The sequence below is a fragment of the Oryctolagus cuniculus genome, chromosome 6 (genome assembly GCF_964237555.1).
Source record: "Oryctolagus cuniculus chromosome 6, mOryCun1.1, whole genome shotgun sequence".
Lineage (NCBI taxonomy): Eukaryota > Metazoa > Chordata > Mammalia > Lagomorpha > Leporidae > Oryctolagus > Oryctolagus cuniculus.
Window position 1 is genome coordinate 66748371 of NC_091437.1, and position 17936 is coordinate 66766306.

General features: G+C 38.0%; 1 protein-coding gene across 6 annotated transcripts in view; it reads right to left on the bottom strand.

The window, feature by feature from the left end:
• Positions 1 to 17936, bottom strand: part of LOC103352426 (POTE ankyrin domain family member A) — a 204348-nt gene that overhangs the window by 98718 nt on the left and 87694 nt on the right. For all 6 annotated transcript variants that reach the window (XM_051833797.2, XM_051833798.2, XM_051833795.2 and 3 more), the window contains one exon: positions 6379 to 6557. In XM_051833797.2, coding sequence (XP_051689757.2) covers positions 6379 to 6557 — 179 coding nt within the window. The remainder of the gene's footprint in view (positions 1 to 6378; positions 6558 to 17936) is intronic.

The window sequence follows — 17936 nt, forward strand, 5'->3', positions numbered from 1 at the left end:
AATAAAAAAAAAGGGAGAGAATGATCCAACATGGGAAGTGAGATACACAGCAGACCCATAGAATGGCAGATGTCCTAACAACACACTGGCCTCAGAATCAGCCCTTAAGGCATGCGGATCCGCCTCAAATGCCCATGAGAGTATTTCAGGCATGGAAAGCCAAGACACTCTGGGGGAAAAAAAAACCTAAATGAACGATCTCCACAAGTGATATCCCAGTGGAAAGAATGGGTCATCAAAGAAAGAGGTACCTTTCTCTGAAGGGAGGAGAGAACTTCCACTTTGACCATGGCCTTATCTAAATATGATCAGAGTCAGTGAACTCAGGGGGCTTCCATAGCCTTGGCAGCTCATGACAAGAGCCCAGGGTGATTACTGATGCCATAAACAAGAGTGTCAATGTGTTAAGTCAACAACAGGAGTCACTGTGCACTTACTCCTCATGTAGGATCTTTGTCCTTAGTGTGCTGTACATTGAGAATTAATGCTATAACTAGTACTCAAACAGTATTTTTCACTTTATGTTTCTGTGTGGGAGCAAACCATTGAAATCTTTACTTAATGCATGCTAAACTGATCTTCTGTATATAAAGAGAATCAAAAGTGACTCTTGATGTGAATGGAAGGGGAGAGGGAGTGGGAAAGGGGAGGGTTGCAGGTGGGAGGGACGTTATGGGGGGAAGCCATTGTAATCCATAAGCTGCACTTTGGAAATTTATATTCATTAAATAAAAGTTTTAAAAAAGAGAATTACAGACCAATATCCTTGATGAACATAGATGCAAAAATCCTCAATAAAATTCTCGCCAATAGAATGCAACAACACATCTGGAAAATCATCCACCCAGACCAAGTGGGATTTATCCCTGGCATGCAGGGATGGTTCAATGTGCGCAAAACAATCAACATGATACACCACATTAACAGACTGCAGATGAAAAACCATATGATTATCTCAGTAGATACCGAGAAAGCATCTGATAAAATACAACACCCTTTCATGATGAAAACTCTAAGCAAACTGGGTATGGAAGGAACATTCCTCAGTACAATCAAAGCAATTTATGAAAAACTCACAGCCAACATCCTATTGAATGGGGAAAAGTTGGAAGCATTTCCACTGAGATCTGGTACCAGACAGGGATGCCCACTCTCACAACTGCTATTCAATATAGTTCTGGAAGTTCTAGCCAGAGCTATTAGGCAAGAAAAAGAAATTAAAGGGATACAAATTGGGAATGAAGAACTCAAACTATCCCCTTTGCAGATGACATGATTCTTTATTTAGGGGACCCAAAGATCTCTACTAAGAGACTATTGGAACTCATAGAAGAGTTTGGCAAAGTAGCAGGGTATAAAATCAATGCACAAAAATCAACAGCCTTTGTATACACAGACAATGCCATGGCTGAGGAAGAATTTCTAAGATCAATCCCATTCACAATAGCTACAAAAACAATCAAATACCTTGGAATAAACTTAACCAAGGACGTTAAAGATCTCTACGATGAAAATTACAAAACCTTAAAGAAAGAAATAGAAGAGGATACCAAGAAATGGAAAAATCTTCCATGCTCATGGATTGGAAGAATCAATATCATCAAAATGTCCATTCTCCCAAAAGCAATTTATAGATTCAATGCAATCCCAATCAACATACTGAAGACCTTCTTCTCAGATCTGGAAAAAATGGTGCTGAAATTTATATGGAGACACAGGAGACCTGGAATAGCTAAAGCAATCTTGTACAACAAAAACAAAGCCGGAGGCATCACAATACCAGATTTCAGGACATACTACAGGGCAGTTGTTATCAAAACAGCATGGTACTGGTACAGAAACAGACAGATAGACCAATGGAACAGAATAGAAAACCAGAAATCAACCCAAACATCTACAGCCAACTCATATTTGATCAATCCAAAACCAATCCCTGGAGTAAGGAGAGTCTATTCAATAAATGGTGCTGGGAAAATTGGATTTCCATGTGCAGAATCATGAAGCAAGACTCCTACCTTTCACCTTACACAAAAATTCACTCAACATGGATTAAAGACTTAAATCTATGACCCGACACCATCAAATTATTAGAGAGCATTGGAGAAACCCTGCAACATATAGGCACCGGCAAAGACTTCTTTGAAAAGACCCCAGAATACACAGTCAACACCAAAATTAACATTTGGGATTGCATCAAATTGAGAAGTTTCTGTACTGCAAAAGAAACAGGAAAGTGAAGAGACAACCGACAGAATGGGAAAACATATTTGCAAACTATGCAACAGATAAAGGGATGATAACCAGAGTGTACAAAGAGATCAAGAAACTCCACAACATCAAAATAAACAACCCACTTAAGAGATGGGCCAAGGACCTCAAGAGACAGTTTTCAAAAGAGGAAATCCAAATGGCCAACAGGCACATGAAAATATATTCAGGATCACTAGCCATCAGGGAAATGCAAATCAAAACCACAATGAGGTTTCACCTCACCCCGGTGAGAATGGCTCACATACAGAAATCTACCAACAACAGATGCTGGAGAGGATGTGGATAAAAGGGACACTAACCCACTGTTGGTGGCAATGCAAACTGGTTAAGCCACTATGGAAGTCAGTCTGGAGATTCCTCAGAAACCTGAAGATAACCCTACCATACAACCCAGCCATCCCACTCCTTGGAATTTACCAAAGGAAATTAAATTGGCAAACAAAAAAGCTGTCTACACATTAATGTTTATTGTAGCTCAATTCACAATAGCTAAGACCTGGAAGCAACCCAAATGCCCATCAACTCTAGAGAATAATATACAGCAGTCAAAAAAAAATGAAATCCGGTCATTTGCAACACGATGAAGGAATCTGGAAAACATCATGCTGAGTGAATTAAGCCAGTCCCAAAGGGACAAATATCATATGTTCTCCCTGATCAGCAACTAACTGAGCAACAAAGGGAAACCTGTTGAAGTGAAATGGGCACTATGAGAAACAGTGACCATTGGTTGAACTCTGTGATTCACACAATTATTCTTAGGTGTTTAAATTTTAACTGAAAAGTGATCCCTGGTAAATATAAGAGCAGGAATAAGAGAGGGAGGAGATGTTTAATTTGGGACATGCTCAATCGGACTTGCCCCAAATGGTGGAGTTAGAAACGTGCCAGGGGATTCCAATTCAATCCCATCAAGGTGGCATGTACCAATGCCATCTCACTAGTCCAAGTGATCAATTTCTGTTCACAATTGATCACACTGATAGGTCTAAGAGTCAAAGGCATCACACAAACAAGACTAGTGTCTGCTAATACTAACTGATAGAATCAAAAAGGGAGAGAATAATCCAACATGGGAAGCAGGATATGCAGCAGACTCATAGAATGGCAGATGTCCTAAATAGCACTCTGGCCTCAGAATCAGCCCTTATGGTATTCGGATATGGCTGGAGAGTCCATGAGAGTATTTCAGGCATGGAAATCCAAGACACTCTGGGAAAAAAAAAGAAGACCTAAATGAAAGATCTCTGTGAGTGAGATCCCAGTGGAAAGAACGGGGCCATCAAAGAAGGAGGTACCTTTCTCTGAAGGGAGGAGAGAACTTCCACTTTGACTATGACCCTGTCAGAATAAGATCAAAGTCAGCGAACTCAAAAGGCTTCCATAGCCTTGCGAACTCATGACTAGAGCCTAGGGATATTACTGACGCCATAAAGAAGAGTGTCAAATTGTTAAGTCAACAACAGGAGTCACTGTGTACTTACTCCTCATGTATTATCTGTCCTTAATGTGTTGTCCAATATGAAGTAATGCTATAACTAGTACTGAAACAGTATTTTATACTTTGTGTTTCTGTGTGGGTACAAACTGATGAAATCTTTACTTAATATATACTAAATCGATCTTCTGTATATAAAGAGAATTGAAAATGAATCTTGATGTGAATGGAATGGGAGAGGGAATGGGAAATGGGAGGGGTGCGAGTGGGAGGGAAATTATGGGGGGAAAGCCATTATAATCAATAAATTGTACTTTGGAAATTTATATTTACTAAATTAAAAAAAATTGTAAAAAAAAAGATACAGACAATTTGTTTAAGGAACAAAAAATATGAGGTATTTTTGGAACTACAATTTAGAAACTAGAAATAATACATTCCCAGACAAAATAGATAGATAACTTCATTTTATACATAAGCTTTTATAAACAGAATGTCACAACAGATCAGATAGTAGATAAAGAGAGAAAGTAGACAATCAGGACATGAATCTCTATATTTATGAAACTGAACTTCTTTCACCAAAGCCAGACACTCTACCTATAATAAGGCTACCAAATATTTTAAATTTTATTTTGTTACAAGACAGAGAGAAAGAGATTGAGAGAGAAAGAGAAAGCGAGAAGCTAGAGAAAGACAGAGAGAGGGAGAGAGAGAGAGAGAGAGAGAGAGAGAGACTGACTTCCTCTGCTGGTTCACTCCCCCAAAATGCCTACAATATCCAGGACTGGACCAACATAAAGCAAGACCTGGATCTGGGAACTCAATGCAGATCTCCCACATGGGTGGCAGAAACCCAAATATTTGAAATACTACCTAATGCCTCCCATATCATGCATTACTTGTAAACTGGAATTTGGAGCAGACCTGGGACATGTCAGCATCCCAAATAGTGTCTTCTGTACCAAATGCTTATCCTAATCAATTATATTCTTTTTATTTAAAGATTGATTGATTGATTGCTTGATTTGAACGGCAGAGACAGAGGTTTTCCATCCTGATTCACTCCAAATGAATGCAACAACTAGAGTTGAGCCAATCTGAAGCCACGAATCATGAGCTTCTTCCAGGTCTCCCATGCGGGTGCAGAAGTCCAAGGACTTGGGCCATCTTCTTCTTCTTTTCCAGGCCATAGAAGAGAGCTGGATCGGAAGTGGAGCAGCTGAGACTTGAACCAGCGCCCATATAAGATGTTGGCACCGAAGGCAGCAGCTTTACCTGCTATGCCACAGTGCCAGCCCCTATAATATTCTTAAACCTTTCCATTTCTTGCTGTAATTCTTAATTTGGATATACTTTTGATGTTTTGCTGCTATGTGAGGAAAATAAGTTACCAAGAAGAAGTAATCCAGTTTGTTGCACTGACATTAAGCGTCCCTGTTCTTTTATCCTATGACCATGAAGAATATGAAGTTCAAAATAGGTATAAAGTTAACATTTTTCCCCAAGGTTTCCCTGTTTTTATAACTATTGGACACTGTCATTAACATATCATTGCTTTTGAATGTAATCTGTATTGTTTTTATTTCCTTTTAAGTGTTTGGAACAACAGAAATTTGTGCCTTTTTATTCGAATGTTGTTCTTCATTGCTTTGGTTGAGTAAGTGCCCAAACCAAAGAGACTTCTAGACCACTAGAGAGGCATATGTTTGATGTCTAAATTCTAATTACTGGCATTTTGGTTTTTATATTTTGTCACTGACATATCAACTACTGGTCTTCTGTCATTTCAACTGAAACTATTTCTGGGTCCCTTATTTTTTAATTCTCTGTATCATAACAACTCTCACTTGCATTAAAAACATGTTTAGTGTGGCTAACATTGTGGTATAGTGGATTACACTGCTACCTGCAACTCTGGCACACCATGTGGGTTCCATTTCTAGTCTTAGCTGCTCTACTTCCAATATAGCTCTCTGCTAATGTGCCTGGGAAAGCAGTGGAAGTTGGCCCAAGTACTTGTGTCCCTACGCCCACTTTGGAGATTCAGATGAAGCTCCTGACTCCTGGATTTGATCTGGCCCACCCCTGGCCATTGCAACCATTTGGAAAGTGAACCAGCAAATTGAGACTCACTCTCTCTCTCTCTCTTTCTCTCTCTCTCTCTCCAAACTCTGCATTTCTAATAAATAAACCTATCATTATTTAAAAACATGTTTACTGACTAATTTACTATGAATTTGATATTCTATTCTCTCTTAAATGAAGCTTAGAGCATGACTGGTTGGAGCATAATGGAGACCAAGAGCACACAGGGGATAGAAAGACATTTATAAAACTAGGTTCATTTTTTCATTCATGAAATGCCTGGACTACAACAGAGATGAACACTACAAATGCATCTTTATGCTTACAATCAAGTGTATCACTTATCAAAGTAGGTTTATCCTATCAAAAAACATGTTCATCTCTGGTTCTTAAAACTTACTAGAAACTCTATGGATAGTTTCAGCGTTGTAACAATTTAAAATGTTTTCAATTAAATATTAAATTATGACCTGTTGGTTATAATTGGCTATTCTGAAACATATTTCACTTGATGCATGCTATGTTATCAAAGCAAACAAACCAATATTAAACCAGAAATGTCAATTTAAATTTTGACACACCTGTGGCTGGTTATTTTCACTTCTGTAATCTTCCTTGGATATTCTTTCTTTGCTGTAATGTGATGAAGAACTGACACGTTCTAATTCAGGTGTCATGCTTTGATAACTATTAGTACTGAAATCACCATACAATGGCTTCTTTGGCATGTCCTGTATTGGTTTTCTTTCCTTATAACTCCCTGGAAGAGCAGAAACAGTGTCTCATTATTTGAATCACATACTTCATTCTTTGGTGTGGGAAAGCTCCAAATTTGAAAAATTTCTGGGCCACTATAGTAAGGCACATGTCCAGTGTTTAATCCAGATAGTTCTATTTTGGCTGATTTTTGCCATTTGCTTTGGCTAATCTAGTCCCCATAACAGATCTATATATTTAGTTAAATATACTACATAGTATAGTTAAATAAAAGATACTGTTGAAATCTTTACTTAATGCATACTAAACTGATCCTCTGTTAAAAAAAAAAAAAGAAATTATCAACTCCCAACTTGACTCTCACTGGGATTAAACATGACAATAGGTCTGATCTGATTTCATCATCATTTAAAAAAAATCATCTATTATTTTTCACTTTATGTTTCTGTGTGGGAGCAAACTGTTGAAATCCTTACTTAATGTATACTAAGCTGATCTTCTGTATATTAAGATAATCGAAAATGAATGAATGTGAATGAAAGGGGAGAGGGAGTGGGAAAGGGGAGGGTTGTGGGTGGGAGGGACGGTATGGGGGGGAAGCCATTGTCATCCATAAATCGTACTTTGGAAATTTATATTCATTAAATAAAAGTTAAAAAAACAATATTTATAAAAATAGAAATAACATTTTTATTTTATCAACTGAAAGATTAGCTTAATCTTGTATTTAGTTGACTACTTCTTTAAGACATACTCTAATTGTTCAAAATGGGAAACAACTACTTAAGGAGTAGTAAATATCACCAGGTTCAAAGCATACAAATGTCAAACATATCCAGACACAGTTTCATCCACTCAACATGAATGAATAAAACTGTCAGAAACCAAATTAAAATATTCAAAATGTGCAGGAGAAAAATCAAAGTCCCACTGAACACTGTTTGCAACCTCATAAGAATATATTTTTAATAACATGATAACCAGGTAGTTCATTGTTGATTTCCACAATCATTCTTAACTTATTACACCTTTATCAGTGTATAAACTGTTAGCTTCTACTGGACATGTTTTCATCGACAGCTCTAAGAAATTTCCTTTTTTCTGTTAAGACTCACCTTGCTATATGAAGTCTCCCTTGATTATGTGCATTTTCCCCAAGGAAACAATCATTTCTTTCCTTGGGTCTACCTACTGTATTGATTTTAATACTGAGTTTTTTACCATCTAAACTATAAATTGTTTCATTATATATCTACTCCACTGGATATCAGACTAAAGGAGACAATATTTTAAATCATATTAATATGAAATCTTCCTTATTTTACTCAATAATTACTTATTAAGTTCCTGTTACACGCTAAACATTGGGAATTAAATAAGGTACATAAATGTGGCAATGATGGATTTTCTAGATATAGTGCATAGCTGAGATATAAAGCCTGAAGTTGGGCTGACTGAAATGTGTAGAGGGTAGGAAAAGGTGACAATGTGCAAGGCAGTAGCAAGAGAGGGAGAGAAGCAGCAAATAAAGGATACAAATTCTTAGAAAATAGCAAGTAGTGAGGGGAACAGCACTAAGCAATTCAGTAATGTCGAAGCAAAGGCATAGAAAAGGAATGAAATGTAGAGTTAGGAAGAAGATAAATTTTGAAATCCTTACATTAGGGATGCTTGAACACTAATGTGTTGAAGAGTGGCTCATGGTAATATTGTCATTGGAGAAAGATCACTCTAAATGCTGTGGGAAGGATGAACTTGATGAGCATTTGGGTAAATGCAGGGACAAAAATGAAAAAGGCAAGCATGAGAATATTTTAGGCATGGAAAGCCAAGACACTCTGGGGGGAAAAAAAACTAAATGAAACATCTCTGCAAGTGAGATCCCAGTGGAAAGAACAGGTCATCAAAGAAGGAGATACCTTTCTCTGAAGGGAGGAGAGAACTTCCACTTTGACCATGACCTTGTCTAAATAAGATCGGAGTCAGTGAACTCAAAAGGCTTCCATAGCCTTGGTAACGCATGACAAGAGCCTAGGGTGATTACTGATGCCATAAACAAGAGTGTCAATTTGTTAAGTCAACAACAGGAGTCACTGTGTACTTACTCCTCATGTAGGATCTCTGTCCTTAATGTGCTGTACATTATGATTAAATGCTATAACTAGTACTCAAATAGTACTTTACACTTTGTGTTGCTTTGTGGGTGCAAACTGTTGAAATCTTTACTTAATATATACTAAATTGATCTTCTGTATATAAAGAGAATTGAAAATGAATTTTGATGCGAATGGAATAGGAGAGGGAGTGGAAGAGGGGAGGGTTGCAGGTGGGAGGGAAGTTATGGGGGGAAAAGCCATTGTAATCCATAAACTGTACTTTGGAAATTTATGTTTATTAAATAAAAGTTAAAAAAAGGCAAGCATACAAAATATGTATGAAGCAGACCTCAACTAGGGAATTTTCCCAGAAATACTTAGGAAACAAGGTGAAAGCATTTGGCATGGAATGAATTTTAAAGTTTCATTGATTTTATTATAAAAACAAAGTAGAGGAAAGATAGTCATAGAGAGAAATTTTCTACTTCTAGTTCACTCCCAAAATGCCCACAACAGCCAGGGCAAGGCCACGTTGAGGAAAGGGGCTAAATTTCATCTGGATCTCTCATTTGCATGGCTGGGATCCGATTATGTGAGCTATCACCTGCTGCCTCCCAGGGAGCATATTAGCAGGAAGCTGTATAAGAAAGAGTAGGGACTCAAACCCAGCACTCCTCTAGGGATATAGGCACACAAGAGAGAGTCAAATTACCTTCTAAAACACAATGCCTACACCTACAATAATTTTTTATTAAATTTATTAGTAATTATTATTTATTAAATATTTTTTGTGAAAAGAATAAATGTACACAACTGGATCCCTAGTAAACTACACTCTGTTAATTACTTTATAAAAGGTACACATTGATAAAGACCCTACATGAACTGTTTAGTTTGTGTTCATTTCATAGTTTTTCTGTTTAATATACTGCTGTGTTAAGGGAACTCATTTAGGTGTTCTGTTTGACAAGTACAGCTTAACTGGATCTACCAAGGTCATGAATAAATAAGAGCAAACACATCACTTGGATAGATCAGTAATTCTGAGTTTGTGACTTATTGCCAACACTCTGGAGAAAACTGATAAACTCTGTGAAATACAATGTCAATTCTATAAGTAAGAAAGAAAAGGAAACTACAGGGGTAAAACAATATATGATTTATTTATATATGTTCTATACAGTAGAACATACCCAAGTGGCCAGCATCCCATATGGGCACCAGTTGGAGTCCCAGCTGCTCCCTTCCAATCCAGCTCCCTGCTAATGGGCCTGGGAAAGCAGCAGAGGATGGCCCAGTCGCTTGAAACCCCCGCCACCCACCACCCACGTGGGAGACTAAGAAGAAGCTCCTGGCACCTTACTTTAAAACAGTCTAATTCAGCCCTAGTGGCCATTTTGGGGAGTAAACCAGTGGATAGAAGATCTCTGTCTTTCCTTCTCTCTCCTTCTCTCTCTGAAATTCTGCCTTTTATATAAATAATTAAATCTTTTTTAACTTTTACTTAATGAATATAAGTTTCCAAAGTATAGCTTATGGATTACAATGGCTTTTCCTCCCATAACTTCCCTCCCACCTGCAAACCTCCCCTCTTCCGCTCCCTCTCCTATTCCATTCGCATCAAGATTCATTTTCAATTCTATTTACAAAAGATCAATTTAGCATACATTAAGTAAAGATTTCAACAGTTTGCACCCCCATAGAAACACAAAGTGAAAAATACTATTTGAGTACTAGTTATAGCATTAATTCACATTGAACAACACATTAAGGACAGAGATACCACATGAGGAGTAAGTGCACAGTGACTCCTGTTGTGGACTTTACAAATTGACACTCTTGTTCATGGCATCAGTAATCACCCTAGGCTCTTGTCATGAGTTGCCAACTATGAAGGCCTTTTAAGTTTGCCGACTCTGATCATATTTAGACAAGGTCATGGTCAAAGTGGGAGTTCTCTCCTGCTTTCAGAGAAAGGTACCTCCTTCTTTGAAGACCTGTTCTTTCCACTGGGATCTCACTTGCAAAGATCTTTCATTTAGGTCATTTTTTTTTGCCACAGTGTCTTGGCTTTCCATGCCTGAAATACTCTCATGGACTCTCCAGCCAGAGCCCTAAAGGGTTGATTCTGAGGCCAGAGTGCTGTTTAGGACATCTGCCATTCTATCAGTCGGCTGTGTATTCCACTTCCCATCTAGATCATTCTCTCCCTTTTTGATTCTATCAGTATTTGCAGACACTAGTCTTTTTATTTGATCACTTTGACTCTTAGTCTTATCATTATGATCAATTGTGAACAGAAAGTGATCACTTGGACTAGTGAAATGGCATTGGTACATGCCACCTTGATGGGATTGAATTGGAATCCCCTGGCGTTTCTAACTCTACCATTTGGGGCAAGTCCGATTGAGCATGTCCCAAAATAAACATCTCCTCCATCTCTTATTCCCACTCTTATGTTTCACAGGGATCACTTTCCAGTTAAATTTAAACACCTAAGAATAATTGTGTGTTAATTACAGAGTTCAACCAATAGTATAAAGATAACAAAAACTACTAAGAGGGATAAAGTATTAAGTTGTTCATCAACAGTCAGGTCAAAGGCTGATCAAGTCATGATTTCTCATAGTGTCCATTTCACTTTAATAGGTTTCCTTTTTGGTGCTCAGTTAGTTGTCACCAATCAGGGAGAACATATGATATTTGTCCCTTTGGGACTGGCTTATTTCACTTAGCACGATGTTTTCCAGATTCCTCCATTTTGTTGCAAATGACCGGATTTCATTGTTTTTGACTGCTGTATAGTATTCTATAGAGTACATGTCCCATAATTTCTTTATCCAGTCTACTGTTGATGGGCATTTGGGTTGATTCCAGGTCTTAGCTATTGTGAATTGAAGTGCAAAAAACATTAATGTGCAGACAGCTTTTTTGTTTGCCAATCTAATTTCCTTTGGGTAAATTCCAAGGAGTGGGATTGCATCAAATTGAGAAGCTTCTGTACTGCAAGAGAAACAGTCAGGAAAGTGAGGAGGCAATCGACAGAATGGGAAAAACTATTTGCAAACTATGCAACAGATAAAGGGTTGATAACCAGAGTCTAAAAAGATATCAAGAAACTCCACAACATCAAAATAAACAACCCACTTAAGAGATGGGCCAAGGACCTCAAGAGACAGTTTTCAAAAGAGGAAATCCAAATGGCTAACAGGCACATGAAAAAATATTCAGGATCACTAGCCATCAGGGAAATGCAAATCAAACCACAATGAGCTTTCACCTCACCCTGGTTAGAATGGCTCACATTCAGAAATCTACCAACAACAGATGCTGGTGGGGATGTGGGTTAAAGAGACACTAACCCACTGTTGGTGGGAAAGCAAACTGGTAAAGCTACTATGAAAGCTGGTCTGGAAATTCCTCAGACAACTGAATATAATCCTACCCATTTCTGATAGACTTCCCTGTTTGCTGGCATACAAGTCCTTGTAGTAATTTCTGATGATTCTTTTGATTTCTGTGGTGTCTGTTGTTACGTTTCCTTTTTCATCTCTGATTTTATTGATTTGGGTCTGTTCTTTTTTTAGTTAGTTGGGTCAATGGGGTGTCAATTTTTTTTATTTTTTCAAAAAACCAGCTCTTCGTTTGGCTGATCTTTTGTAAATTTTTTTATTTAATCCTATTGATTTCTTCTCTGTTTTTAATTATTTCTCTTCTCCGACTAGATTTGGGGTCTGGTTTGCTGCAGATTTTCTAGATCCTTGAGATATATTGAAAGCTCATCTATTTGGTGCCTTTCCAATTTCTTGATGTAGGCACCTATTGATATAAACTTTCCTCTTAACACTGCTTCTGCTGCATCCCATAAGTTTTGGTATGTTGTGCTGTTATCCTCATTTACTTCCAGAAAATTTTTGATTTCTCATTTGATTTCTTCTATGACCCATTGTTCATTCAGGAGCATGTTGCTCAATCTCCATGTGTTTGCATATGCTCTAGGGATTCCTGAATTGCTAATTTCCAACTTCATTCCACTGTGGTCTGAGAAACTGCGTGGTATGATTCTAATTTTTTTGAATTTGCTGAGACTTGCTTTATGGCCCAGTATGTTGTCAATCCTAGAGAAGGTTCAATGCACTGCTGGGAAGAATGTAAATTCTTTAAATGTAGGATTGAAAGTACTGTAGATATCTGTTCGATCCATTTGGCCAATAGCGTCAACTAAATTTGCTATTTCCTTGTTGATCTTCTGTCCAGTTGATCTATTTCTGAGAGTGGAATATTCAAGTCCCCAGGTACTATTGTATTGGGGTTTAAGTCTCCCTTTAAGTCCCTTAACAAATCTTTTAAATAATCTGGTGCCCCACTTTGTCTCTTAACAGTTTTTGTGTAGAACGTTATTTTGTGTGATATTAAGATGGCTACACCTGCTTTTTTTTGTTTCTGTTTCCATGTAATATCTTTTTCTAGCCTTTCAGTTTCAGTCTGTATGGATCTTTGTTGGAAAGATGTGTTTCTTTTAAGCAGCAAATGGATGGGTTTTGTTCCTTAACCCAATCAGCCATTCGGTGTCTTTTAACTGGACAGTTCAGGCCATTAACATTCAAGGTGACTATTGATAAGTAGCAACTTTGCCCTGCCACTTTCCCAAAGATATTTTCTAGTATATGCTTTGAACTTCCTGTGATCTTTTACTGTGAGGCTTTCTTCCTTTATCATCTCTCATATTGATGTCTGTGTTTCTGTGTGTAACACATCTTTAAGCATCTTTTGCAGGGCTGGATGAGTGGCCACAAATTCTTCCAATTTCTGTTTGCTATGAAAGGTCTTTATTTCACCTTCATTCACAAATGAGAGCTTAGCAGGATATAATATTCTAGGTTGGCAGTTTTTCTCTCTTAGTACCTGGGCTATATCTCGCCATTCTCTTCTAGCTTGTAGGGCTTCTGATGAGAAGTCTGCTATGAGTCTAATTGGAGATCCTCTGAGAGTAATCTGACATTTCTCTCTTGCACATTTTAGGATCTTTTCTTTATGTTTCACTGTGGTGAGTTTAGTTACAACATGTCGTGGTGAGGATCTCCTTTGGTCATGTTTATTAGGGGTTCTATGAGCTTCCTATACTAGGATGTCTCTGTCCTTCTCCAAACCTGGGAAATTTTCTGCTAATATCTCACTAAAAAGGCCTTGTAATTCTTTCTCTCTCTTCATGCCTTCAGGAACTCCTAGAACCCGAATGTTGGGTTTTTTAATAATATCCTGTAGATTCCAGACTATTTTTTAGATTTCTAATTTCCTCTTCTTATCTTTGGTTTGACTGTATACTTTCCTGTTCTGTTGCTTTGACTGTATATTTTCCTGTTCTGTCTTCTAAGTCTGATATTCACTCTTCTGCTTCACCCATTCTGGTTTTTTTTAGCTTTTATTTAATGAATATAAATTTCCAAAGTACAGCTTATGGATTACAATGGCTTACCCCACATACCGTCCCTCCCACCCGCAACGCTCCCCTCTCCCACTCCCTCTCCCCTTCCATTCACATCAAGATTCATTTTTGATTCTCTTTATCTACAGAAGATCAGCTTAGTATACATTAAGTAAGATTTTCAACAGTTTGCTCCCACACAGAAACATAAAGTGAAAAATAATAGATGATTTTTTAAATGATGATGAAATCAGATCAGACCTATTGTCATGTTTAATCCCAGTGACAGTCTAGTTGGGAATTGATAATTTCTTTTTTCTGTTTTCTTTTTTTTTTTTACAGAAGATCAGTTTTGTATACATTAAGTAAAGATTTCAACAGTTTGCACCCCCATAGAAACACAAAGTGAAATATACTGTTTGAGTACTAGTTATAGCATTAAATCTCAATGTACAGCACATTAAGGACAGAGATCCTACTTGAGGAATAAGTGCACAGTGACTCCTGTTGTTGACTTTACAAATCTCCCTATCCTCCAGTTGAGTTTCCAAGGCAATGGAAGCCTGTTGAGTTCTCCAACTCTTATCTTGATTAGACAAGGTCATAGTCAAAGTGGAAGTTCCTCCTCCCTTCAGAGAAAGGTACCTCCTTCTTTGAAGACCTGTTCTTTCCACTGGGATGTCACTCACAGAGATCTTTCATTTAGGTCTTTTTTTTTTTTTGCCAGAGTGTCTTAGCTTTCCATGCCTGAAATACTCTCATGGGCTGTTCAGCCAGATCGGAATGGCTTTAGGGCTGATTCTGAGGCCAGAGTGCTGTTTAGGACATCTGCCATTCTATGAGTCTGCTGAGTATCTCGCTTCCCATGTTGGATCACTCTCCCCTTTATTTATTCTATCAGTTAGTATTAGCAGGTACTAGACTTGTTTATGTGCTCCCTTTGACTCTTAGTCCTTTCATTACGATCAATTGTGAACTAAAATTGATCACTTGGACTAGTGAGATGGCATTGGTACATGCCACCTTGATGGGATTGAACTGGAATCCCCTGGTATGTTTCTTTTTTTTTTTTTTTTTTTTTAATCTTTTATTTAATGAATATAAATTTCCAAAGTACGTCTCATGGGTTACAATGGCTTTCCCCCCCATACCGTCCCTCCCACCCACCACCCTCCCCTTTCCCACTCCCTCTCCCCTTCCATTCACATCAAGATTCATTTTCGATTATCTTAGTATACAGAAGATCAGCTTAGTATACCTTAAGTAAGGATTTCAACAGTTTGTTCCCACACAGGAACATAAAGTGAAAAATAATAGATGATTTTTTTTTAAATGATGATGAAATCAGATCAGACCTATTGTCATGTTTAATCCCAGTGAGAGTCAAGTTGGGAATTGATAGTTTCTTTTCTTTTTTTTTTTTTTTAACAGAAGATCAGTTTAGTGTACATTAAGTAAAGATTTCAACCGTTTGCACCCCCATAGAAACACAAAGTGAAATATACTGTTTGAGTACTCGTTATAGCATTAAGCCTCAGTGTACAGCACATTAAGGACAGAGATCCTACATGAGGAGTAAGTGCACAGTGACTCCTGTTGTTGACTTTACAAATTGACACTCCTGTTTATGGCATCAGTAATCTCCCTATGCACCAGTCATGAGTTTCCAAGGCTATGGAAGCCCCTTGAGTTCTCCGACTCTTATCTTGTTTAGACAAGGTCATAGTCAAAGTGGAGGTTCTCTCCTCCCTTCAGAGAAAGGCACCTCCCTCTTTGAAGACCTGTTCTTTCCACTGGGATCTCACTCACAGAGATCTTTTTGCCAGAGTGTCTTGGCTTTCCATGCCTGAAATACTCTCATGGGCTTTTCAGCCAGATCCGAGTGCCTTTAGGGCTGATTCTGAGGCCAGAGTGCTATTTAGGACATCTGCCATTCTATGAGTCTGCTGAGTATCTCACTTCCCATGTTGGATCACTCTCCCCTTTATTTATTCTATCGGTTAGTGTTAGCAGATACTAGACTTGCTTATGTGCTCCCTTTGACTCTTAGTCCTTTCATTATGATCAATTGTGAACTGAAATTGATCACTTGGAATAGTGAGATGGCATTGGCACATGCCACCTTGATGGGATTGAATTGGAATCCCCTAGTATGTTTCCAACTCTACCAATTGGGGCAAGTCAGCCCGAGCATGCCCCAAATTATACATCTCTTCCCTCTCTTATTCCCACTTTTATGTTTAACAGGGATCACATTTCAGTTAATTTTCAACACTTAAGAATAACTGTGTGATAATTACAGAATTAAACGAGTCATATTAAGTAGAACAGACAAAAAAAAAAAAAACTATGAGGGATAATGTATTAAGTTGTCCATTAGCAGTCAGGGCTATGCTGATCAAGTCACCATTTCTCATAGTGTCCATTTCACTTCAGGAGGTTTCCTTTTTGGTGTTCAGTCAGTTGTCACCGATCAGGGAGAACATATGGTATTTGTCCCTTTGGGACTGGCTTACTTCACTCAGCATGATGTGTTCCAGATTCCTCCATTTTGTTGCAAATGACTGGATTTCGTTGTTTCTTACTGCTGTATAGTATTCTAAAGAATACATATCCCATAATTTCTTTATCCAGTCTACCATTGATGGGCATTTAGGTTGGTTCCAGGTCTTGGCTATTGTGAATTGTGCTGCAATAAACATTAGGGTGCAGACCGCTTTTTTCTTTATCAATTTAAACTCCTTTGGGTAAATTCCAAGGAGTGGGATGGCTGGGTCGAACGGTAGGGTTATATTCAGGTTTCTGAGGAATCTCCAGACTGATTTCCATAGTGGCTTAACCAGTTTGCATTCCCACCAACAGTGGGTTAGTGTCCCTTTTTCCCCACATCCTCGCCAGCATCTGTTGTTGGTAGATTTCTGTATGTGAGCCATTCTAACCGGGGTGAGGTGAAACCTCATTGTGCTTTTGATTTGCATTTCCCTGATTGCTAGTGACCTTGAACATTTTTTCATGTGCCTGTTGGCCATTTGGATTTCCTCTTTTGAAAAATGTCTATTGAAGTCCTTGGCCCATCTCTTAAGTGGGTTGTTGGTTTTGTTTTTGTGGAGTTTCTTGATCTCTTTGTAGATTCTGGTTATTAACCCTTTATCTGTTGCATAGTTTGCAAATATTTTTTCCCATTCTGTCGGTTGTCTCTTCACTCTCCTGACTGTTTCTTTTGCAGTAAAGAAACTTCTCAATTTGATGCAATCCCAATAGTTGATTTTGGCTTTGACTATCTGTGCCTCCCGGGTCTTTTCCAGAAATTCTTTGCCTGTGCCAATATCTTGAAGGGTTTCTCCAATGTTCTCTAATAACTTAATGGTGTCAGGACGTAGATTTAGGTCTTTAATCCACGTTGAGTGGATTTTTGTGTAAGGTGTAAGGTAGGGGTCTTGCTTCATGCTTCTGCACGTGGAAATCCAGTTTTTCCAGCACCATTTATTGAATAGACTGTCCTTGCTCCAGGGATTAGTTTTAGATCCTTGATCAAATATAAGTTGGCTGTAGATGTTTGGGTTGATTTCTGGTGTTTCAATTCTGTTCCATTGGTCTATCCATCTGTTTCTGTACCAGTACCATGCTGTTTTGATTACAACTGCCCTGTAGTATGTCCTGAAGTCTGGTATTGTGATGCCTCCAGCTTTGTTTTTGTTGTACAAGATTGCTTTAGCTATTCGAGGTCTCTTGTGCCTCCATATGAATTTCAGCATCATTTTTTCTAGATCTGCGAAGAATGTCTTTGGTATCTTGATTGGGATTGCATTGAATCTATAAATTGCTTTTGGGAGAATGGACATTTTGATGATGTTGATTCTTCCAATCCATGAGCATGGAAGATTTTTCCATTTTTTGGTAT